Genomic DNA, 25,198 nt, shown 5'->3' on the forward strand with positions numbered 1-25,198 from the left:
TCCACCCTCAGGCCCATCAAGTGCAAGATCAGTTACTTTGTTATTACTAAGATTGATACTGTTTGACCAGCTGCCTCTGCCACGCCCCTCCCTTGCACTATCCCACCAAATCACTTACATTAAAGTTCCCTGAACTCATTTTTTCTGTTTCTTACCTCTCCTCATGCCCTGAATTAATTTTGTCCATGAGACCCACCTCCTGCTCCCTCAACCCATGTCCCAATGTTAGTTTGTATTGCTCAAGATACTCCCTCTTCAGGTGTTATCCCTCTCCTTTGAATCGGCTGTCATTACCTATTTCAAAAAACAACTTTTGACCTCACCTTCCTTGCAAATAACTCCTCCATCTCCAGGCCTTAAACAGGAGATGGTGATGCAGTGGTAATATCATTGGACATGTAATCCAGAGGGTAATGCTCTATAGAAAAGGGTTCAAATCCCACCATAGCAACTGGTGGAATTTCAATTCAATTGTTAAAATTTGGAATTGAAAGCTAGTCTCAGTCATAGTGACCATAAAAAGCACATCTGGTTCACTAATTTCACTTCAGGTAAGGAAATGTTCCATCATTCTCTTGCCTGGCTGGCCTACACGTTATTCCAGATGCCACAAGACTGAAATGCCCCTCCAGCTGGGTGGGACAGTTCTTACTTGGTTCCATTAGTCATACAGTACTGAAGAGGCCCATTGAGTCTGCAATGACCAAGCTACACTAATCCCACTTTCCAGCATGGCACACAGTCTTGAATGTCATGACATTTCAAGGGCTCACCCATGTACTTTATAAAGGTTGTGAGGTTTCCTGCCTCTTATTATCCATCGAGGCAGTGCATTCAAGACTCCCACCACCCCTCTGGGTGAATTGTTTCCTCTGAAATCCCCTCTAAACCTTTCCCCTCACTTTAATGCCCCCTCTTTATTGACCCTTGAACTAAAGGGACAGCTGCTTCCTATCCACCTTGTCCATACCCCATAATCTTGCACATCATCAGTTTCCCCCCCTCAGCTCCCATCTAACAGCTCAGTGGCACAGTGGTTAACACTGCTGCCTCACAGCACCAAGGTTCAATTCCAGCCTTGGGTGACTGTGTGGAGTTTGCACTTTCTTCCCATGTCTGCATGGGTTCCCTCCCACAGTCCAAAGATGTGCGGGTTAGGTGGATTGGCTATGCTAAATTGCCCCTTAGTGTCCAGAGATGTGTACAGGGAAAGGGCATGGATGTGGGTTTGGGTTTTCTTTCAGAGAGTCGGTGCAGATCAATGGGATGATTGGCCTTCTGCATGGTAGGGATTCTATCATCTCCAATTCATTGTCTCAGTATCTTTTTCTTTTGCCTCTGAAGCACCTTAGGTTATTTTTTTCCCACATTAGAACTGCTCTGAAAACACAAGGTGCCTTACAAAGGTTTTGTATCAGATCTCATTTGTTTTTTGTATGTACAGTAAACCACTTGAGCCCAATATCCAGGATTGGCTGCAATCTCCTACAGTGCTCCTTTTTTCTTGCACCCTCACTTGGGATAGTGCCCAATTCTGTAGCCTTGCCAGCAGCACATGATATCAGTTCATCTGTTCGTGATTTTCTTTTACCCATTCATGTGATGTGAGCATTGCCAGCATTTGTTGTCCATCTTTAATTGTTTTTGAGGAGGTGGTGGTGAGCTGCCTCCTGAACTGCTTCAGTCCATGGAGCATTGCTAGGGAGTTGAGGCAACACCAGTAATCAAGCAGGGACACAGGTAACAAAGAATTCTTCAGGTTTACTTACAGTAATTCAACTTGACCCCTCAAGTTACAATTTTCATTATATACATATTTTACAAATATGTATCAATGCAAGTTACATGCACACTTAATAAGTGAAAAATCTGCCCGATGGTTAAACAGTTTGAACCATATAAATATTAAAACTATTTTCTGCTCTTTCCTTTCGTAGTATAATTGTTGGGAGAAAAAAAAAAATCAATATCGGAAAATCCTCTTGCAGTAGCTTACACAAACTCTGTTGATGACATTACAAATGAATTTGCCTGGGGAAATGATTGTTCTGTTAGAAGTGAACAGGAAAGAGGAAAAAAAAATATAAGAATGCTTTTGCAGATGGCCAGTATCGATTCCAGCCAGGCCTCATGACAGTTTCTGTTTCTGGCCTACGTGTATCTTCTCAGCCTGTTTTCAGTACCACAATGTTCATATGGAATAATATTAAGTATCTGTGAAGTGCACTGTTTAGCCCTATTCTTCAGTTGTAGATCAGCAAGACAATGCACTAAACATGATTTTGTGCATAAATGTATTCTCAATACTGTCACACCATACAGCTAAAAAATAAAACTCTTCTGCTTTCTGGTATGATTCTACCTGGAAACCAGTAAATGCTGCAATAGCGGAATTAACTTACTGACTTGTGCTCATTAAGTAGCCAGCTACCTTGCAAGATCACAGCAAGACAAAATAGCGTACACAATGAGAGTTAGCAGAGAACTGTCTTTGGTGCAATTTAATTACAAACCCCAGTATGGTCACTTTTATAAATACCCCGTATCCTTTCTTTTTTTGAGCAGCCTACGTTTTTGATGTAGCTACTGGTCGCAGGTTTTGCACAATGGGTAGTGGCTTTTTAAATTTATAGGCTGGGGATTTTCTTATTCGTTTCCCCTTAACACTGATGATGAATGGTAGAAGAGGTGGTTTTTCAACCATTATGCCAATTCCTGCAGGAGTGTAGGCCCGAAGCTTAATTTTATCCTCTGAATGAGCTGTCACTGCAATCCAGCCTGAAGAAAGATAACAAAAGGTTGCACAATTGTTAGAAGAGTTCTGCAAAATACCCAAGGGTCTGAATTTTCTTACCTGCAGTTACTGAAGTCACAAGAGCTGACTAGAATTCTCCATTACACTACAATTAGTTTTAATACACACGAGCTATTCCATCTAGGTTTAAAAGCAACCTAAAATAACCTAATGCATAGTATAACAATAACATCTGACTAGTCATTTCAGTTTGTCATGCAACTTAAAATATGAGTAGAGGTAGAATCTTTGATTTCTCAACTTTCTAAGTTCTCCAATCCAATGGTTCTCTCAGCTTGAGACACAAACAGGACATTAATTGATCTGTAAAATATATCACCAAAATAGATTTGGACCCACTCTCCTCGTCCCCGAACGTCATAGCAAACATATAATCTAATCGTAGGGTTCTGCCAATATAGCTCTGAAACTAATCAATCATAAGAGGTTCAAAGTAACTGAAACTATTCATTTTCTCCTTGTCTGATAAGGGTATGTTGCTAATTCCAGTGACCATATTATCTGCACCCCCTCCACACCCCAAATGGTACCATTAGTTACATGGAATAGGAGAGTCGCTGACAAGGTTGTTGCTTATCCCCAATGGTCCTTCAGGTGATGGCGAGCCGCCTTCTTGAACCAATGAAATCCATGTGGTGTAGGTACATCCACAGTGCTGTTAAGGAAGGTGGATCCAAGGTCCTGATCCAGCGACAGTGTGATAAGAGTTTCAAGTCACAATGGCATATGACTTGGAGGGGGACCTGTAGGTGGTGGTATCCCCATGTGTCTGTTTGTCAATATCTTTTGAGGTGGCAGAGGCCGAGGATTTGGAACGCAGTGGTACTGGAACAGTTTGGTTACGAATACATCTAGCTCTGGAGCACAAGTCTTCAGTGTTACAGCCAGGATATTTTCATGGCTCAGGTCCACAGTTTTCACTGTATCCAGCAGTTTCTCGATACCATGTGAAGTGAATCTCTGATGGGGGAGGGTGGGATTTTAGGAGGCCAAGGTGGATTATATCCATTTGGCATTTCTGGCTGAAGATGGTCACATATGCTCTAGCCTCGTCTTTTGCACTGATGTGCTGGGCTCACCCAATTTCTATAGCAGTTTGAAATAACAGGGCCGTGCCTGACCAACTGAGAGAGCAGTTAAGAGTCAGCCACATGGGCTAGCACTGCTGCCTCACAGCACCAAGGTCCCAGGTTCAATCCCAGCTCTGGGTCACTGTTTGTGTGGAGTGTGCACATTCTCCCCGTGTTTGTGTGGGTTTCGCCCGCACAACCCAAAGATGTGCAGGGTAGGTGGATTGGCCATGCTAAATTGCCTCTTAATTGGAAAAAATGAATTGGGCACTCTAAATTTTTTTTTTATAAAAGAAAGTCAGCCACATTGCTGTGGATTTGGAATCACAAACAGGTCAGGTAAATTTCATCCCCTGAAGAACACCAGTGAAACAGGTGGAGATTGCCTCCCTGGAGGACATTAGTGAAACAGGTGGGTTCTTGTAACAATCCAGCAGTTTCAATTATTCTGGAGTTGAGCATTTTATTTCAGATTTACGTGATAAAGAAATTATGCGATGCCTAAAAATAAAATGTTGACAATATAGTAAATATTAATAGGAGATAATTTTGTACCCAGTGTTTATTTCCATTACAGGATACCACATGGCAACCGAGATCTGCACTTTATTTGACCTTGGATTACATCAGACTAATGCATCAAGAATTCAACCCTCAAAACATGGATAGGCACTGCAGTTTAAACAAACTAAATCTTGAGTGCAACATCCATATTTTGAACAAATATAACCCGAGTACGCAGCACACATTCAAATATTTCTACTGCCATTGCTGTAGATCGGAATACAATTGTGTTGTTGCTCCAAGGTCACCTGGCACCCACAGGGTTCTAGCAGTATTTAGCTTGGAGTCTGGGACAGGGAGCAGAGTATGGCAGAAAGGATAGAAGACCATCCTAAAATGAAAGTCACTAGATCTCGAGGGGTTTATTAATATTGGGGGTCACAATTTTCAGTGATAAGCAGATACTGGGAAAATATAAATCTGATTTTCATCAGGTTATATAAGAAAATTTGTATTTGTGTATTTCAACCTTCAGAGTATATTTAAGGTTGCGCTAGGCCAGCTTTTCAGAGTAGCCTCTATCTCGAAGCTCCACCCTCTGTCCAAAGCTGTACTGAATTAAGCTGAAGCAGCTTTGAGCAGCATTGTTGAAATGGTGAACCGAACAAAGTGACACTGTTGAACCTGGGTTGACACACCTTGATTGTCATTCAGACCTAAAATGCCGCACAACTCATATCACCAGATATCACAATCCAGAGCTGGGCTGTGATGGGAAGCATCTCAAGAAGCACCTTCAACATATCAGTGGCTGGTTTTACAGGAAAGTTTATAGTTATTTATAGCGAACGTAACAATTTTTATGGGTACACTTTACATTTTTTGTACAAATACATATTCAGATGGATCATGAATAACGGAATCAGCAGATTTTCTGTGGTATCTTTATTTGGCCAATGGGAATCAAATTTCTCTCTGTGACACGTTTATGTGCTGGATACTATACAACATTACAGATGTTGGAAATATATTGACTATCCTGTCCTATTTCAGTAGCATTGATTTGATAAGTCTAGTTGTGAATCCATTTCGATATTATGTTGTCTTGAACATATCAAAACTAGATTAAAAGGACACTACCTGCTGAAGAGAGTTTTATGTCAGCGACAGCCTCAAGGATACCAATTCCATCCAACTCAATGTCCTGAAATTCCAAAGGAGGGAAATCTTTCATCCTCACCTCTCCGCCAATAGGAACCTAGTAAAAATATGGACATGACAGGTAAAATTAGAATGTAAGCACTTCAGCATCCTTGACAGCATGCAGACTTGCCCATTAGTCACATGGAAGTCTAGTTTGGTATCACTGGAAAACTTTATATTCTTTACAGACCCTACATTGCAAAATAACTCCTTCCCATGCTGTGCCTATACTATCACCCCCCCTCCCCTTCTTCCAACCAAGACCCACAATCACTTATTTCTTTCTCCCATTTCAGTTGTGAATCAGCTGATGAATCGATGTGCTGCACTGGAACTTCTGAAATTTCCTCTCCTCAGCTCATGATTCTCCTCTGCAATGATTCTCAACTCTTGACAAGGCCTGACCTGTTTCTCATGCTTCTTCCTTGACCCCATGTCACCCACCTCCTCCTCTCATGTGTAGCTTCCAACACATTAATCAGGATTCCACAAAACCTTATCTGCCGCCATTCTCCAGACAAAACCTCCAGCCTCCCTACTTTCCTCTATGAATTCAGAGGACTCACTTCCGGCCACATTACTGTCTAGGGCTTCAAATATTTCTTTCATGTGAGGCATCATATACTTGTTCCCACCAAGAAAATTGTATTCACTGATCACTGTGCAGATAGTTAACAAGTTTTTACAAAAATAAATAAATATATATATTTATTTTTGTAGAAACTCGTTAACTGTCTGCACAGTGATCAGCGAATACAATTTTCTTGGTGGGAAGTATGTAGGCAGCACGGTGGCGCAGTGGTTAGCACAGCTATCTCACAGCACCGAGGTCCCAGGTTCGATCCCAGCTCTGGGTCACTGTCTGTGTGGAGTTTGCACCTTCTTCCCTTGTTTGCATGGGTTTCGCCCCCACAACCCAAAGATGTGCAGGGTAGGTGGATTGGCCACACTAATTTGCAAAAAATGAATTGGGTACTCTAAATTCAAAAAAAAGAAATAAAATGTGCAGAGGGTGTACCTACACCTCAAGGACTGCAGCAGTTCAAGAAGGTAGCTCACCACCACCTTATGAAGGGCAACTAGGGATGGGCAATAAATGCTGACCAACCAGCGACGCCCACACCCCGTAATAAAAAAAACACGGTGGCGCAGTAGTTAGCACTGCTGCCTCACGGCACAGAGGACTCGGGTTCGGCCCCGGCCCCAGGTTACTGTCTGTGTGGAGTTCGCACATTCTCCTGTGTTTGCGTGGGTCTCAGTCCCACAACCCAAAAAAAAATATGCAGGGTAGGTGGATTTGCCATGCTAAATTGCCCCTTAATTGTAAAAAAAACAAATAAATTGGGTACACTAAATTTATCAAAAAAGGAAAAGGTAGCAACTTGGAAGAAGTATTTTGTATCTGTCTTCACATTAAAACACCCTAAAACAGTAGAAAAGCAACAAGAAAAAGAGAGGCGCTTAAGATAATACCAAGCACTCGAGAAAAAGTACTAGGAAAACTAATGAGACCAATGGCTGACAAGTCCCTGGGGCCTGATGGCCTGCATCCTGGGGTCTTAAAGGAAGTGGCTGTAATCTAAGATTCCCTCTATTCTGGAAAGGTCCCAGTGGATTGGAAACCCCAAATGTAACGCCCCCAGTTGAGGAGGGAGGGTGGTAGGAAACGATAGGACTGTTAGTCTGACATCCATCATTGTGTAGAATGCCTTATAGTAGAGGCAGGACATTTAGAAAATCATAATCCAATCCCGCAGTCAACATGTTTTTATAAAAGGGGAATCCTTTTTGACAAATTAATTAGAGTTTCTTGGGGATGCAACAAACAAAGTGGATAAGGGGAACCAGTAGATGTAGAGCATTTGGATTTCCAAAAGATATTTGATAGGGTAAGAGCATAGGGTGTTGGAGGTAATACATCAGCAATGATAGGATGACTGGCTAACCAATAGGAAACAGAGATTTGGGATAAATGAGTCATTTTCAGGTTGGCAAATGTATCTAGTGGGGTGCCTCAGGAATCAGGGCTGGGGCCTCAACTACTCAATCCCGCTCCTATGTATATGAATCAGAAAATATTAGTTATGCAGATACAGCATGGAATTGAGAAAGCAAGTGGCAATCTTGGGCTTTATCGTAAGGGAGATGAAGTAGAGAAGTCTTGTACGGAGCATTGTTGAGACCATAGCTAGAATACGGTCTACTGTTTTGATCTTCTTATTTAAGGAAGGAAATACTCATACTTGAGGCATTTCAGAGACGGCTCACTAAGCTAACTCCTGGGTTGAAGGACTTGTCATGAGGAAAGACTAAAAAATATGGGCCTATACACTTTAAAGTTTCGAAGATTGAGAACTGATCGTACTGTAACATAAGATCTGAAAGGCTTGAATGCTGAGAGGATGTTCCACTTGTGGGGAAATCTAGAATTGGGGAGTGGGGGGGGGGAAAACAGTGGGAGGACAAGGGGCTTCCCAGTTACCACAGAAATGGGGAGGAATTTCTTCGGCGTGTTGTCAATCTTGGAATTCTCTACCCTACAGAGCAGGAGGAGGCTGGGCCATTGAATATATTTAAGTTTGAGTTAAGCAGATTCTTGATCTAGAAGGAAGTTGAGGCTTATGCAGGGCAGTCAGGTAAAGAGTTCTACCAAAGAGCAGGAAACTGGAATCGATCAGATCAGTCACGATGGAACAGGCTCGAGGGAGCCATCGGCCTTCTACTGCTCCATCCCTTATGTTCTCCCTTTCATTGGGGAACCAAACTCAGCCCTGTCTGATTGTAACCATAAGTGGCTTCAAAAACAGCACCTTGCCTTTCTCCTAGGCACTCTGCGAGCCTCTGGTCCAAACAGTGATGTCAGTTATATATGCATTTTCAAATGTTTTAATTTCATTCCCAGGTTTTCTAGCTTTCCAAATTGCTGTATTTTGACCAGGCCGTTCACTTGCCTGGTGAATTTCATGCAATATATTAATAAGCCCGCTTGTCTTATATTTCAGTTCTCAAGAAGTGTTTACAACCAAAATGTTTAGTTGTTTGTTCTTTTCACAAATTTTGACCAGTTTCCAGCACTTTGATGGAGGCCTGAATCACTTGCTGCAGCTGAAAAACTAAAAAAAAAACTCAAATGCCCTACACTTTCTGTTTTGACATTTTACATATGACACTATGAATTGAACAATAGAAAGTTAATGGAATTATTTATTACCTTTCAGTTGACTACTCTTCTAAATCCACTGCAATATCTATGACAGGGAAGTTACCCTCAAATATCCACTGGTACACAACTGTATCAATGTCAAATGACGAGACAACAACATTAATTTTTCACTTCCTCTTATCCAAGTATCAGCTTGGCTCTTCATTAGAATTCTACTGCTCTCAAGGTGTGGGTCAAGCTCCAATTCAGCACATAATCTGAAATAATGCTGTACTGTCAAAAATAGCATTTTTTGGGCAAGATATTAAACCAGGATGCACTTGCAGAACTGTACCCCAGCGAAGACTCAGCCACCAGGAAGAGAAAAGTAGGAAAAATGGCACCAGTTGTAATTATTTCACATAATACTGATAAGGACAAGGTTCTTGACATTTAAATGTAATAAAATCACAACTGAAAGCTTACAATGAAGCATACCGTACAAAAACTCAAAATACTTTTGTCTGAATTGCAACTTTGCTTATGCATCATAACATTTATATGGGGTGCATTTTGGGGGGAAAATCTAAGTGGCTATGTGAGTGTATATTTTCATGGCTTGATTTTGTCTAATATAGAACATAGAACAGTACAGCACAGTACAAGCCCTTCAGCCCACGATGTTGTTCCGACCATTTATCCTAATCTAAGGTCAATCTAGTACTGTATTACTTCAACACATCAGCAACATAACTAAGAATCCCATCAGAACCTGAAAATTATAGAACATTTTGGTCACATACATACAAAATAGACATTGATCTATAGTAAAATTACCAGTTCAAATTTCAACAGTGTACACGCTGCAACATTTTCCTATACTGACAAACAATGATGGCTTACCCCAAGCAATGCTTTTCCAGCATGCTTCTGATAGATTGAATCTGCTTTATCAAGGTTTGTAACGTGGACTGGAAGTTGGTTGGAAGCAACAACAGAAAACCAGGCCGACTTTTCTCCCTGAATGAAATGAAAATGATTCAAAACACATGTTTAAAAATGTTAACAAATTGCAGATGCTTTAGTCTCCATTGTAAAAACAGAATGCTGGAAACATTTAGGCACAATCTGTCAAGAGAACTGATGAGTTGGGTTTCAGGTGTCAGCCCTTTCCATGAACTTAAGTCCACTTTCGGTAGACAATACAGAATATTGAATACAGGAAAGATAGGCGAAAATCTACTTCCCCTGATTAATGTAAAGCACTATGTCGAGGAGCACACTCCTAGCTACTTCAATGACAGGAAATGAAAGAGCAAGATCAAATACGGAATCAAACACATAGCTGATACCAGTTGATGTAAAATTAAATTGCCCCTTAAGATCCATAATTCTGATTGCCATTTATATTTAGAAATTAAACCCAGAAGTATAGTGCAGCAGCAATCTCAAACATCAGTTCCAATTTTCATCTTCTCCAAGAATCATTTTCAGCACTATTCTGAACTAGAATTGGAAATAATTACAAATAACCTTTTTGTTCTTATGTGCTGAAATCAGTTTTGTATCAGTGTCTTGCTGCTAATTTGTTTCACCTTTCAGAACTATGTACTTTTCCAGCAGTTTGTTTTGTTTAGTTCTCTCCTATGCCTGTATCTTTTCCTTCTATCTCCATCCAAATGAAAAATACTACCCAGCTTAGATTCTTGAAATGTAGAAATATTAAAATAAAATACTTGTGAATGCGCATCGAAACGTGCACCTTCATACACTAGATACTATGCATAAATGTTTATATAAAGGTTTTTAACAAGGAAATACAAATGGTGATATGACATTCTAGAGCTCTATCACTGTGGGTGACAAAACTGACAAGGCAACAGGTCTTATATTTACTGGAAATCTATGCAGCGAGTGCCTTGCAAACTATACTGCATTCTGACTAGCTTACATTTAGCTCCAACAACACTCAAGTAGCTTGACACCATCCAGGGCAAAGCAGCTTCCTTGATTGCTACCACTTCCACAAACATTTACTCCTTCCACTACTGATGCAAAGTGACAGCAGTATGCACCATTAACTCACCAAGGTTCCTTAGGCAGCACCTCCCAAACGCAGGACCACTACCACCTAGAAGGACAAGGGCAGCAGATACATGGGAACACCATCTGAGGTTCCCCTCCAGGTCACTAGCTATTCTGATTTGGAAATATACCGCTGTTTCTCCACTGTCACTGGGTCAAAATCCTGAAACTCCCTCTTTCTAAAAGCAGAGGGTGTCCCTAACACCACAGGGACTGCAGCTGTTCAAGAAGGTAAGCTCACCACCAACTTCTCAAGGGCAACTAGGGATGGGCAATAAATGTTGGCCTAGCCAGCGCCCACATCCCGTAAACAAATAAAAAAGGAGTATTTATAGTGATGAGCATACAATATTTTAGCACTTCATGCGAGGGTGTGCAGAGACGGGTGAAGCATAGGACATCATAATATAGCAACACACATCAATAGATGAGCTAACTTATCAGTAAATAGATTGTGAGCTCCTCCATAAAGAAAGTCCCCTAATTCAAAACTTGAATACCAACTTAAGCAACAATACAATTCATCTTGTTAGTATGAATTATTTTTAAGTTCTTTAAAATATGAACATTAAACGGAAACTGATGGAAGCAGAGCAGGCCACATGGTCCCGTGAGCCTGTATTTAATGGCTACTGTACATTGCAGCATTTTTCTGACCCCCAAAATCATATTTTTGCATACAGCGTATATGCCGGGCCAGTTTAGCTCAGTTGGTTGGACAAATGGTTTGTGATGCAGAGCGAGGCTATCAGCAAGTGCCATACTGGCTGAGGTTATTCATGAAGGCCCACCTTTTCAATCTTGCCCCTCGCCTGAGGTGTGGTGATCTTCAGATTAACTCACCACTAGTCAGCTCCCCCCTCAAAGTTGGTCATCTGGAATGATGCGGCTTCACTTTTTAATATGAATCCACTCCACTTAAAAGCCATGATATATCACATTAGTCAGCCTCAATTTGTTTAGACTACAAATGCTTGTTTTACTTACTTGTGTCTTAGAGCTCTGCACAAGTGATCAAGCAGGTGATGTGGGCTGTTGTGCGAGGATGCGTGGAGTTTAAGATCCACACCCACTCTGTCAAATGATGACATTCAACATTGGCAACCAGCCACAACCAGCGGTTCACTTATATACTCTGCATAAGAGTTGACCCCTTTTATTTGGAAAGATTTTGAGGTTTCAAAGAACTTAGATACCAAAATCTACAGGTATGTTAAATTTTGTCTGATAAAACCTGCAAGTGCCTTTGCTATTTTTAAAAATCCACATGGCTGGGGAAACCAGTTATATTCAATGTTGAGGTTAATTATCCATTCAACACCTTCAACTGACACAGTGCTGTTCTCAGGAATGGAGGTCACAGGTCAGAAGTTCAGAATATTGGGGTGGTCTGACTTGGATGGCTACTTTCACAATTTGAACTGTACTTCACGTTTCACTTGTGGAGCAAGTGGTCGCATCTTCCCATGTCGACCCTTAAGCAGTTGAGGGATTGCCAGATTTTCAGTGGAAGGGACTTAATCACTCAACTCAGTTATCAGGTTGTGCTTGGTGATGTTTGGAGTCAACCAGGAGATACATCATTGAAAGGTGGGGCTGTCGTCAGTTTGTAGAGTGTGTTCCAGTCAGGTCTACAGGATTTCAGATGACTGCATGTGCTTATTTTTGAGGTCCGCTGTCAATGGGAGTGCTTCATCAGCTGCCAGCCAGTATTCTTTGAGAAAGTTTCCCCTGTGGACACAGCTCCCACACAGATCGGTCATAACACTGGCTCTCCAGTGATTTCTCTCCCACAAAATCATGGCTTCTCATATATGTTACAACTTGGTCCTGGTTTTCCAGGCTAAAGAAGTTCAGGACATTAAGAAAACACCTACTGAATATCTAACTTTGCTGGAAGCCTGCTTCAGAAAATAGAGACTTTGACCAAACACTGCCAAAACTGTTGTTTCAGCCTTGCACCTGAACAAGAACTTCCTGCCCAGTTATGTGGCCGACCACTCACCCACAAGCCAATGCCAAAATATCTTGGCATCATTTCAGAGCATACATTGACGTACTGACAATACATCGCCAGAATACTGGATCCAAGTTTACGACGAGAATAAATCTTGTATGGAAACTGCCAGGTATCAGAAGACATCTGAAATTTCCAGTAAATAACTGGAAGGATCACAGAGGATTTCAAGTTGTAAGACGTTTACTGTCACAAACTAAAAACAACATTAATTTTAAACACCATTTCAGTCGGCAATTTATATTCTCTATTTTGAACGACAGCAAAGAGCCCCCATTTAATTTTTAAAGTGACTGAAAATCATCTTTGCATGTAATTTGCCAGGAAACAGTCCAAAGCTATTCTCAACTCTTGATGGCTTGCATCCTTTTCCCTTTTGCTGTCGGATAATCCTTTTAATCCTGAACTAACTTCCATGGCAAGGGCTGCCCTGGGGATCTCTCCCTCTATCCAAAGGTAAGACAGATCTTCCAGTCTCATTTAAATTCTTAGAAACTTAAGTCTCTTCAATCCATGCACGAGGTCCTATCCGCATTCTGCCATGAAGGAGAGAGACTGGCTGCCTCTATCTCTCTGGCTCAGATACATGCAGACTGACCTGGCCGAGCGTTTCAGGGATTTCTTAAGCAAACAGATACTACAATAACTTCCTATGGACTCTTCCCTTCTCAAAGTCCATCTCCATGGCAATATGAATCACATGGGCCTTTGTTTTAGGTAGAATTGCTCATTTACTGTCTTCTAAACCCCAAATTCTATTTAGACTGTTTAAAGTATAACATTTTATAGAACCCGACGCCTCACACCTCCCTGTGGAACTAGCAGTCTACCAATAGTCAGCACTGATGCTCTTACCATTGTCTATTGGTGAACAACTTGCACCTTTTTCCCAGTCAAAAATCTAGGCCTTCCTTTAACAACCAAGCCATTCAAGCTTGTTGTTATGCAGTATTCAGAACAGGTTACATGACCCCTATCATTCCTCAATTTTACTTTAAATTAAATAGACAGCCACAAAACATAATCGAACCTTTGTATTTGTAACAACTTCGAGACAAACACAGTTTAAATGACTTCCTGTGCTAGCACAAAAAGGTGCTATATAAATAAAAGTTGTCAATTTCTAGATCTTTACCGTCAGAAAATCTATGCGACCCAAGGCACCCAGAAATAGCACCATTCCAGGCTGTAGCACAAATGTTCGGGGGATGATTCCTGATGATGGCATCACAACTTTCAGTTCTTGATCTGTAAGTAGATTTAAAATCTGCAAAATATATTGGAGTTGCATCAGGAAATTAGAGAAGTTGCACTTCAAAAATAAACTTTCTTATGGATCTCACTACCAAGCTACTTGCTAGTCGTTCCGCTTATTTATTTCTATTACTTCAAGTAAAGGATTACCATTAAAACATTGCATCTAACAGAAAATAAATAGCGCTCAATTTGTTTCAATTACTTCAACTACGTTACCCAACAGAGGGCATGAGAAACAATGTTCCTCCACAGAGATTGATTTAATAAATATGGAGGCATGCTTTTCTCTTAGGCAGTGGGCAATCCCGGGAGCTTTACAGCACTGCGCAAAGGTCAAGTCAACAATTTTAGAAATGTGAATGCATTTGAAGTTGCTGATACTAAAAGACCTTGGCGTTCAAATTGAGGATTTATATGTCAATGAGAATGCAGTGTCAAAAACAGTCTTTTCTAAATCCCCAGACCCACAACATTGAAACAGGGTAAACCAGAGTTACCTAGGAATTGAGGACTGAATTGCCTGGGCTTAAGAATTAGGTGGCCCTAAGCCCACAAGTTACCAAACTCCTTCCATTCTAAATCTCAGAAACCAGCAAATGGTTCAAATGGATCCTTAGTCAAACTTTGCATTTCATAAGGAGCTCACATTCACATTAAACTGCTTAGAACAGCAATTAACTCTAACTATTGCTCGTAAAACAAGCTTTGGGTGGCAGGACAAAAAGGTCGCCACATACCAGAATTTTGTGGAGGCTTTAGAGAGGGTGTAGAAGAGATTTACCAGGATGTTGCCTGGTATGGAGGGCAATTACTAGAGGGGCATAGTTTTAAGGTGCGAGGGGCAAGATTTAGAGATGTACGAGGCAGGTTTTTTTTTAATATACAGAGGGTAGCCTGGAATTCGCTGCCGGAGGAGGTGGTGGAAGCAGGGACGATAGTGACATTTAAGGGGCATCTTGACAAATACATGAATAGGATGGGAATAGAGGAATACGGACCCAGGAAGTGTAGAAGATTTTAGTTAGACGGGCAGCATGGTCGGTGCAGGCTTGGAGGGCCGAAGGGCCTGTTCCTGTGCTGTACTTTGTTCTTTGTACTTTTGTTCTACATAGGAGCAACATTTCTTCCTATAACTGAGAAAATCTTAAATTAAGTTTTGGATTTATTTTCTCTAAAAGGAGCACATATTCAAGACTGATAGAATGGTCTAGTACTAAAGGAGTACCACACTGACAAAGGTTTTTGCTCTCCAGATATTATGCTGAAATGGATCTTGGTCCGTCTCTTCCATTGGAAGCAAAAGATACAGCCAGCCGTGAGCTGGTCAATATACATTCCCTCAATCAACATCACCAAATCAGACAATAGTCATTTAAACTGGCTGTTTGAAGGATGTTGCCATTTGCAAAACCACTGCCACATTTAGTGACATTTACTGGGGAGTACTTTGGGTGCTCGAGGACATGAACAGAGCTATGTGAATGCAAATAATTTTGTTACCAGTCCTACTGATTAAACAAAGAAAAACACACTTCACTTAGTCGGGCATCAAGAACACCTGTAAATACTGGAGAACATTTTCCCCGAATAACAAGCTGTCTCTTTTATGCACATTATTGCATACGGTAGCATTGTGGATAGCACAATTGCTTCACAGCTCCAGGGTCCCAGGTTCGATTCCGGCTTGGGTCACTGTCTGTGCGGAGTCTGCACATCCTCCCCGTGTGTGCGTGGGTTTCCTCCGGGTGCTCCGGTTTCCTCCCACAGTCCAAAGATGTGCAGGTTAGGTGGATTGGCTATGATAAATTGCCCTTAAGTGTCCAAAATTGCCCTTAGTGTTGGGTGGGGTTATCTGGGTTATAGGGATAGGGTGGAGGTGTTGACCTTGGGTAGGATGCTCTTTCCAAGAGCCGGTGCAGACTCGATGGGCCGAATGGCCTCCTTCTGCACTGTAAATTCTATGATAATCTATGATTTCTCCTCTTTCCCACTCATTTCCTCAACTGCCTCAGGCCACCGTAGTTGATGTTCATGAACCACAATCTCTTTCGTGTTCCCAAGTTTCTGCGTTTACAGCAAACACAAGTGTTGGGTAGGCAAAGTGAAAGTCCAAGCTAAATAAAGCAGGACACTATGTTCTTAGCAGTTGAATGTAACTGAATACTTTATCTAACCTGGACATCCTAAAGCCTTGTGCAGCAGTAAAATTTTTAAGCGCCCCTTCTCTTGCTTCCAGATTCCTGCTGTACCTCAGTAATGTAGCTATGTTCCCACACCAGCAGAAATCAGGGATCGTAAAAGCAGTGCTATCCATGTGCACTACAACTAGACTGTCACCAGTAGAACCAGTTTAAAAAATACACAGGATCCAGGCGAAGAGCCCATGTTTATTTACTGCAGCATATCTACTGCGTCGTGTGCTGCATTAACGATAAAGCATTTCTAGCCCAGAATGGTAACTAGTAAGAATGAAAGAAATCCACTACTGGTGGAAGCAAGACTATTCTGGATTCTGGCACCATAACCAACATAGTTGGCCCTACTTTTGAGTCAAATGGCACGGACATCTTTTCAGCTACTTCCAATGAAGCACCAATATTTTGCTCATAGTATCATGGTGTGGGTAAAGGTGACAAATGAGCTTGTACTAGCACACAGCTATATCACAAACTTTCTTTGCTTCTTTTACAGCACTTCTTTTACAGTGGTTAGGTTACTGATTTCAAAAATTCTACTAATGTCAGTGCAAGATAGCCCTTAACATTTAGGTGATGGGCCCTCTCCTTTTCCCGCAATCAGGCAGCCTAACTCCAGAGAAAGTACAGCTGTCAGGACAAAGTTATCCAAATTAAAAAGGTGCTCGAGAGCTAATTATTTGTTATCAATATTAAAAGGCAAGGTATCCAGACATTGCTCATCTTTTCTTGTTTTGGTATTCTATGCAGACTAAGACGAATAGAAGGTTTAGCATTTCTGCATGTCAAATGCTTGGGAGCATAAATACAAAATGGTAGGTTATCAGCTTTTCAATCCTCAATTAATAACATACGCTGCACTATGCCCTTAGTTCTACTTCACTTACACAATCCTGCTTTGAGATGCCGGGTGTGTCATAAAACCAGTGGGCATCCTTCAGTTCATTGTATGTGAATTCCACCACCTCTTGGGAGTTCAAGACTTTTTCTTGAGTAACATCTTCAGATTCTGCACTCAGGGAGAGTTCATCTGGATTCCATTCGATTATATCTCTGTTTCGCTGTCCACTCACTTGAGAGTTACAAAATGTTCTGCCAACTCTACCTAAATACCAGAGAAACAATTTGATAATCAAGGGAGCAAAAACTTTGTTTGCCAGCATTTGCAGAAGTGGCAAATGTTGGAAACACATCAAGTCAGCATCTTTGGAGGGAAGAAATCAATTATATTTCAAATAAAAATAAGAACTAAAAAAGTGATGTATGAACTTTTTAAGAATAAAATTAAAAGCAATTGGGAGGACTCCCGCATAGAGAAAAATGGGAGTAATGACCTATTGATCTGCTTAAAAGAAAAACAAATTTTATAAAGCTGAGTCACTAACAAATGAATAGGAACATTAAAGTAATTGGAGACAGAGAAAAAGAATCTGAGAGTATCTAAGGAAAACTCTGGAGCACTGATATTCGTAGGTAATAGATACCAAAAGCCTGCAGATTGAGTCGGAGGAGAAAATGAGTCGGAGGAGAAACTACCCCAACTGCCAACCCAGAATCAAAACAGAGATTAAAAGAACACAGTAAAGGAACAGGACAATGAAATTACAGTATGGTGAGCACACGGCTCATTCTACAGGTATGGTATAGCAGAAAATGGACCAGTGGTTTTTAAAACAAAACAATGTTTATTCTATGAACTCAAGTTAACCTTTCTAAAACAAACAGTGAACATCTTAGCAACCAGTAAATCAAATAGACCCCCCAAAGAATACAACACAAAGTAATCTGCATGCTGTTCTTTTAACGTCCTAAAGACTTAACAAACCTCCAAACAGGAGCACATCACGATTTACATTCGAGACTGAAAACATTTATACTTCTTCTGAATTCACCAAATGATCCATAGATAGGTTTTGGATGGCAGAGATCAACAGCAGTGCAGCTCACAGACACACCCAAAGCTTTTCTCAAACTGAAACTAAAAAAGCAGAAGTGGAGCTCAGCTCCACCCACACTTTGATATCACTCCAGTAACATGAGCAGCTCCATTTCTTAAAGGTACATTTCTTAAACATTCATTTCTTAAAGGGTACTCTCACATGACAATAGTTAATGCAATTACAGCCGTAGCAACACTTTCTTGCCTGTCCCCATAACTCCTGGCTCCCTTGTGAATCAATCATTTATCTCAATTGCTTTGCTAACATTAAGATTCAGAATTTTGTGAGAATTAAAATTTTAATACAACACAGTTGTATGTACAGCTATTTGAACTGTTCACCAATCTGTGCTAGACTGTTTCTTCAACTACGGTTTAGATAGATGATCGCCCAATTTTGCCAAAGATGGACTGAAATGGGGCAAAAGGTGAGCATAACAAATTTAAATGTAATTCTGTTACTTGAACACATTTAGCAAGAACGTTACTAGTGGAAGCAATCACTCAATGCTGTAAAAGTCATTCCTTGTTCAGGCTCTCTCAAAATTTAATTGGACGGTGAGGTTCAACTTCATTCACATTACCAGATTTGACTTTTGTGAATTGCCACCTTGATGTAGAGGAGAAGTTTGCATGTTCCAACAATTCCTAAGTGATGCCATCAGGGGCTCTCTTCTCTTGGTGGGAGAACCCATGGCAGCAAGGTTGAAGCGGTGTCCGACAAAGCGCAGTCCAAAACGTCTTCAAAGGCAGAACAGACAAAGACAGCCATACCGGCAGTGAAGCTGGAAAGAGACTGTAGGGTCAAGGTGATTGCAGTCATTCTGATTACCAGCCCGTCAGGATCACATGGACAATGTGGTCACCTCAAAATCACCATTTTGAATGAAGTCATAGGCAGGCTGCTACTGGCGTCCATCTGCCAAGTCCTGAGGCGATAGAGGGCTGGTGGCAGGGACAGGACTATGAACCTGGAAGTCCCTACTCCTAGATTTGCACACCGGTGACAGGTGCATGAAGGTGGTTGGATATCCATGATGGGACAGAGATGTCTTTAGGCAGCGGCATCTGTGACTGAATAGTCCACTTCAGGATACCCTATGCTCACCCGAAATGGGGAGGGGGCTAGAAAACATGTCCTAAAAATGAGCTGTTCCACTTTCTCATGGCTGGGGAACCACACCCAGCAGGATCCCATCTTTGTAGTTGAGTAAACTTTAAATCTTGCAACTTGGAATGTTAGAACCATTCACTGATAATCTCAAGGGTGACCGTATGCAAAGGTGAACTCAAATGTATCACACCAACTATCAAGATTGCAAGCTGACATCGCTGCCCGAGTTAATTGCCTTCAAGGAATGACAGCTGAGGAAGCAAGCAGGGGATATACCTACTGGAAAGGCTGACAGCAACTCTCACCTCCATGGAATTGGTTTTGCCATCCAGAATAGGATCATGGCTGCGATACTAAAATTTCTCAAATGTACAAATTAAAGACTCATGACACATCATCTACAGCTCAGCCATAACCAATATGCTAATATCATCATCGCTTATACCCCATCTCTTGGCTCTGATGATGTTAAGGAAAAGTCCTATTCAGACTTTAAAGTAGTCCTCACTGCCATCCCATCAGAAGAAAGGATCATACTTCTGGGGGACTTCTGGAGTGGAGCTATTCCAGAAAAACGGATTGGGACAAGTCGATGCAAATGGTGTCCTCCTGGTGGCAAAGTATATTCAGTATGGCTTCATTATAACAAATACCATTTTGCGACAGAAGAAAAAATACAAAATCAAGTGATGGTATCTTGGATAATAGCACTGGAACATCCTAGATTATGTCATTGCTTAGCTCCAAGTAATGTCTGTACAACTCGATCCATGGCGGGGGGGAAAGAGAGAGGGACTGATGTCTGCTGGACAGCTCAACAATTTTTTACTAGACCCCTGTGCCCTAGGGAGAAAGCGCACGCGCAAGAAAGAGGGAGAGGTGAGAGACAGACAATGAAGCAAGAACAGAAGATGATTTATTACCATTTCAGCAGCAATTGGGTTGGACAAGCTTTCAATTTCAGATGGAGGGGGTCAGAAAGAACAGGTGTTAATGATTGTTTTGCAGCATATTTGTGTCATCGATGCTTCTCTATTTCACTCAACATTTTCCTGAAGACTTACTCTTTACATTCTGCACATTTTTCCATCACCGATAACATGAACTGAAGGGAGTGGCATGTAATCAAAGTCTAGACTTTAATAAGAGGCTCACAGCCATATTCCCATGGTCCTATTTGCATATTTCAAATATAAATAAATTAAATTAAAACCACCTGCAAAACAATTCGACACCTTTGAAGCAATTCATTGTTTGGATGGAAGTTGAAGAACTTTTCCCGGAGTGGGGGTAAAACCACCCTCTATATCAGGGGTTTTCAAACTGGGGGTCGTGACCCATGGGTGGGTCGCAGACAGGTGTCAGCAGGGTCGTGGAGCAATCGGTCGCAGAAGAAGCACCCACCGGCTCAACCGGCTTTTAAGTCGAGAATGCCAATGTGAACACTGGAGTCTTCCCGCCAGAAAGGTCATGCGTCGGGCACGCACATTGATGTCACACGCCCTGTAAGTCTGCTTTGGGTGCAAAATCATAGGCATGAAAATGGAGCTTCCTCCATTTTGTAGTTGCCAGAATGCAAGCAGCAGTACCGTGAATAGCTGAAGATGGGTAATTTTGTAATAAGGAAGAGAGGGCCAGAGACACAAAGACCAGGATCCCTGGAGCAGCAGCAGCTCCGGAAAGTACGCAGAACAAAGCAATGCTGGTGTGAGCTGGTGAGTGTTCCAGGGCCTCTCGTGAACTTCCCATCAAGAAGAAACTGAAATCGGAAACAAAGTAGTATAAAGATGATTTCTGGAGGTATGGCGTGTTAATTGTGCTAATGCAAAACAGGATGCAAAGCCGATTTATTATATGCAGGGAAGTACTGACAAATGAGAGTTGGATGCGAACTATATCTTACCTTGCAGACATTTTTCAATTCTAAATGAACTGAGCCTCAAATTGCAAGGGAAGGATGAAGATTGTTTTTGGCTGTGAAGAAATAGATGCTTTCCAAAAGTAGTTGAAAATTTGGCATGTGTGAGTACAAAGCCAAAATTATAAATGCTGTCCACATTGCTACGACACATCGAAGAAAACGGTGTTTGCAAGGGTGTTAGTAAGGGAACTGTTAATGGACTGGCAAGCTGTATTCAGTTGCATCTAACTGCGCTGGTCAACAGTTTTTGTGACTACTTTCCAGAGAAGTTTCAAATTTTGAAAGAGAAGAGGTGGGTGGAAAATCCTTTTGAGTTTGAGACCAGAGAGTCAATGATTAACTTACAGCTGACTCCAAATGAAGAGACTGAACTTCTGCACCTCACCTGTGACAGCACATTAAAACACATCACAGTCCAAAGATGTGCAGGTTAGGTGGATTGGCCATGATAAATTGCCCTTAAGAGTCCAAAATTGCCCTTGGTGTTGGGTGGAGGTGTTAAGTTTGGGTAGGGTGCTCTTTCCAAGAGCCAGTGCAGACTCAAAGGGCCGAATGGCCTCCTTCTGCACTGTAAATTCAATGATAATCTATGATTAATCTAGGACAAAGGTTCGGCACAACATCGTGGGCCGAAGGGCCTGTTCTGGCTGTATTTTCTATGTGTGTCAGCATTCTGGAGTAGCATCTCCGATAGGTGTATCTAGAGCCGTGTAAAGCAAGGATTGTGTTGCTACTGCCCTTCACAACGACCTACATGGTGCGAAGTTGGAATTTCCTTCCTCAAAGATGAAGACAGCACAAAGGAGCTGGCTGAACCCTGCACCCGATATGCACATTGCCCTTTCCCGCTGTGAACCTGATTGGAGTGAGATCACAAGGACCAAGCAGCCTCACCTATCGCATTAAAGATAAACGAAAATGGTGGGTCGCGGCAGTCAGCTGGCACCGGTACTTAAATGGCAAAATGTGTAGTAGATTGTTCTGGCCCAATTTACAGAAAAAAAAGAATGAGAACACAAGCCACCTTTCACATCCTCGAACATCACCAATGGATTTCACAGCCTATTACTTAATTTTAATTGTGGGCACTGTTGTCACATGGGAAAATGCAATAACAAAGACCAACTGAAATTCAAGTTTGAATTTTTAAAAAACCCAATTATTTCTAACTATACAAGTTTCATATCAGTGTACACACATCAAACGCTGGCTATCATTCTGATTGGCTTACTCAGTTAAGTGTCCAGATTTTCTCAAATCTCCAACTGTACAGGGGCGGCACGGTGCACAGTGGTTAACACTGCTGCCTCATGGCGCTGAGGGCCGGGTTAGATCCCCGCTCCGGGTCACTGACTGTGAAATTTGCACATTTTTCCCGTGTCTGCATGGGTCTCACCCCCACAACCCAAAGATATGCAGGGTAGGTGGATTGGCCGCGCTAAATTGCCCTTAATTGGAAAAAAAGAATCAGGTACTTGAAATTGATTTTAAAATCTCCAACTATAATAAGACCATAAGATATAGGAGCAGAATTAGGTAATTTGGCCCATTGTGTCCGCTATTCGATCATATCTGATATGTTCCTCATCCCCATTCTCCTGCCTTCTCCCCATAACCCCTGATCCCCTTATTAATCAAGAAATCCCCATATTAATCAAGAACACTAGATTTGTGCTTGAGGTGCTTTACTTTCAGGCTACAGACCAAGAGCTGGAATTAAACAGAATTGTTCTTCCTTAGAACACAGGAACCAAGAACAGGAGTACGCAATTTAGCTTCATTCAATATGATCATAGCTGATCTCATCACGGTCTCAACACCACCGTCCTTCGTCACCCTTCAACCCATTACAAATTAAACGCTGTAGAAGCCCCTCTTAAATTTACTCACTGTCCCATCATCCACTGCACTCTTGGGTAGCGAATTCCACAGATTCATGACCCTGCGGGAGAAATAGTTTCTCCTCATCCTTTTAATATTTGCTACCCCTTATCCGGAGACTATAACCTCTTGTTCTAGAATGCGCCACAAGAGGAAGCATCCATCCACATCTACTTTCTCCATAGCTTTTATCAACTTATATACCTCAATTTGATCTCCCCTCATTCTTCTAAATTCCACAGAGTATAGGCCCAAACTGCTCGATCTTTCCTCATAAGAGAAACTATTCATCTCTGGAACAAATCTAGTGAACCTCCTCTGAACAGCCTCAAATGGCACTACATCTTTCCTCAAATAAGAGGACCAAAACCGTGCACAATACTCCAGGTGCGGTTCTCACCAATGCCTTATAGAGCTGCAATAACGCTTCCTTGCTTTATACTCCATTTCTTTAGCTATAAATGGCAACGTTCCATTCGCTTTCTTTATTACCTGTTGTATCTGCATGCTAGATTTCTGCGATTCACGCACAAGGACTCCCACATCCCTCCGCACCGCAGCACCCCAAAGTATCTCCCAATTTAGATAAGTTTTTGTTCTATTTTTGCGACCAAAATGGATCTCACACCTATCCACGTTAAGCTCCATCTGTCATATTTTGGCCAACTCACCTAACTATATCCAATTGTTAGGTCCTTATTTCCTCATTGCAATTACTATCCCACCTATTTTAGTGTCATCTGCAAATTTGGCTATAGAACCTTCTATTTCTCCAAGTCATAAATATAGGTTGTAAATAGTTGGGGTCCAAGGACCGAATCCTATGGCACCCCACTAGTTGCATCTTGCCATCCAGAAACAAAAACATTTATCTGGACTCGGTTTTCTGTCCGCCAGTCATCTATGCAAACTAATAAATTATCCCCAACCCAGTGTGATTCAACCTTGCGCATTAATAACGAGCTGGCAAGTGGTGCAAATTAAGCAAAGTGTCAGATGGAATAAGTTATCTGCATATTCGTCTATTAAAGAACAAAGAAAAGTACAGCACAGGAACAGGCCCTTCGGCCCTCCAAGCCCGTGCCGACCATGCTGCCCGTCTAAACTAAAATCTTCCTGGGTCCGTATCCCTCTATTCCCATCCTATTCATGTATTTGTCAAGATGCCCCTTAAATGTCACTATTGTCCCGGCTTCCACCACCTCCTCCGGCAGCGAGTTCCAGGCACCCACTACCCTCTGTGTAAAAAAACTTGCCTCGTAAAAAACCCTCCTCTAAGCGCCTATGACCCTTTGGAATTGACCCTTCTACCCTCAGGAAAAGCCTCTGACTATCCACTCTGTCTATGCCCCTCAATTTTGTAGACCTCTATCAGGTCGCCCCTCAACCTCCGTCGTCTCAGTGAGAACAAACCGAGTTTATTCAACCGCTCCTCATAGCTAATGCCCTCCATACCAGGCAACATCCTGGTAAATCTCTTCTGCACCCTCTCTAAAGCCTCCACATCCTTCTGGTAGCGTGGCGACCAGAATTGAACACTATACTCCAGCCTAACTAAGGTTCTATACAGCTGCAACATGACTTGCCAATTCTTACACTCAGTGCCCTGGCCAATGAAGGCAAGCATGCCGTAACAATTCTGGAAAGGGTGAAAATAGATAAGTCCCCTGGGCTGGATGGGATTCATCGTAGGATTCTCTGGGAAGCTAGGGAGATTGCTGAGCCTTTGGCTTTGATCTTCAAGTCATCTTTGTCAACAGGAATAGTGCCAGAAGACTGGAGGATAGCAAATGTTGTCCCCTTGTTCAAGAAGGGGAGTAGAGACAACCCTGGTAACTATAGGCCGGTGAGCCTTACTTCTGTTGTGGGCAAAATCTTGGAACGGCTTATAAGAGATAGGGTGTATAATCATCTGGAAAGGAATAATTTGGTTAGAGATAGTCAACACGGTTTTGTGAAGGGTAGGTCGTGCCTCACAAAGCTCATTGAGTTCTTTGAGAAGGTGACCAAACAGGTGGATGAGGGTAAAGCAGTTGATGCGGTGTATATGGATTT

At 41.8% G+C, this 25,198-nt stretch overlaps 1 protein-coding gene across 1 annotated transcript in view; it reads right to left on the reverse strand.

Annotated features, from left to right (window-relative positions):
* Nucleotides 1-1,741: 1,741 nt before the first annotated feature.
* noa1 (nitric oxide associated 1) overlaps nucleotides 1,742-25,198 on the reverse strand; it is a 32,770-nt gene continuing 9,313 nt past the window's right edge. The window contains exons 3-7 of the mRNA XM_072517036.1: nucleotides 17,176-17,393; nucleotides 13,972-14,103; nucleotides 9,638-9,754; nucleotides 5,530-5,647; nucleotides 1,742-2,778 (exon numbers count right to left, since the gene is read on the reverse strand). Coding sequence (XP_072373137.1) covers nucleotides 2,567-2,778; nucleotides 5,530-5,647; nucleotides 9,638-9,754; nucleotides 13,972-14,103; nucleotides 17,176-17,393 — 797 coding nt within the window. The 3' untranslated portion in view covers nucleotides 1,742-2,566. The remainder of the gene's footprint in view (nucleotides 2,779-5,529; nucleotides 5,648-9,637; nucleotides 9,755-13,971; nucleotides 14,104-17,175; nucleotides 17,394-25,198) is intronic.

Source organism: Scyliorhinus torazame, chromosome 9, assembly GCF_047496885.1.
Source record: "Scyliorhinus torazame isolate Kashiwa2021f chromosome 9, sScyTor2.1, whole genome shotgun sequence".
NCBI lineage: Eukaryota > Metazoa > Chordata > Chondrichthyes > Carcharhiniformes > Scyliorhinidae > Scyliorhinus > Scyliorhinus torazame.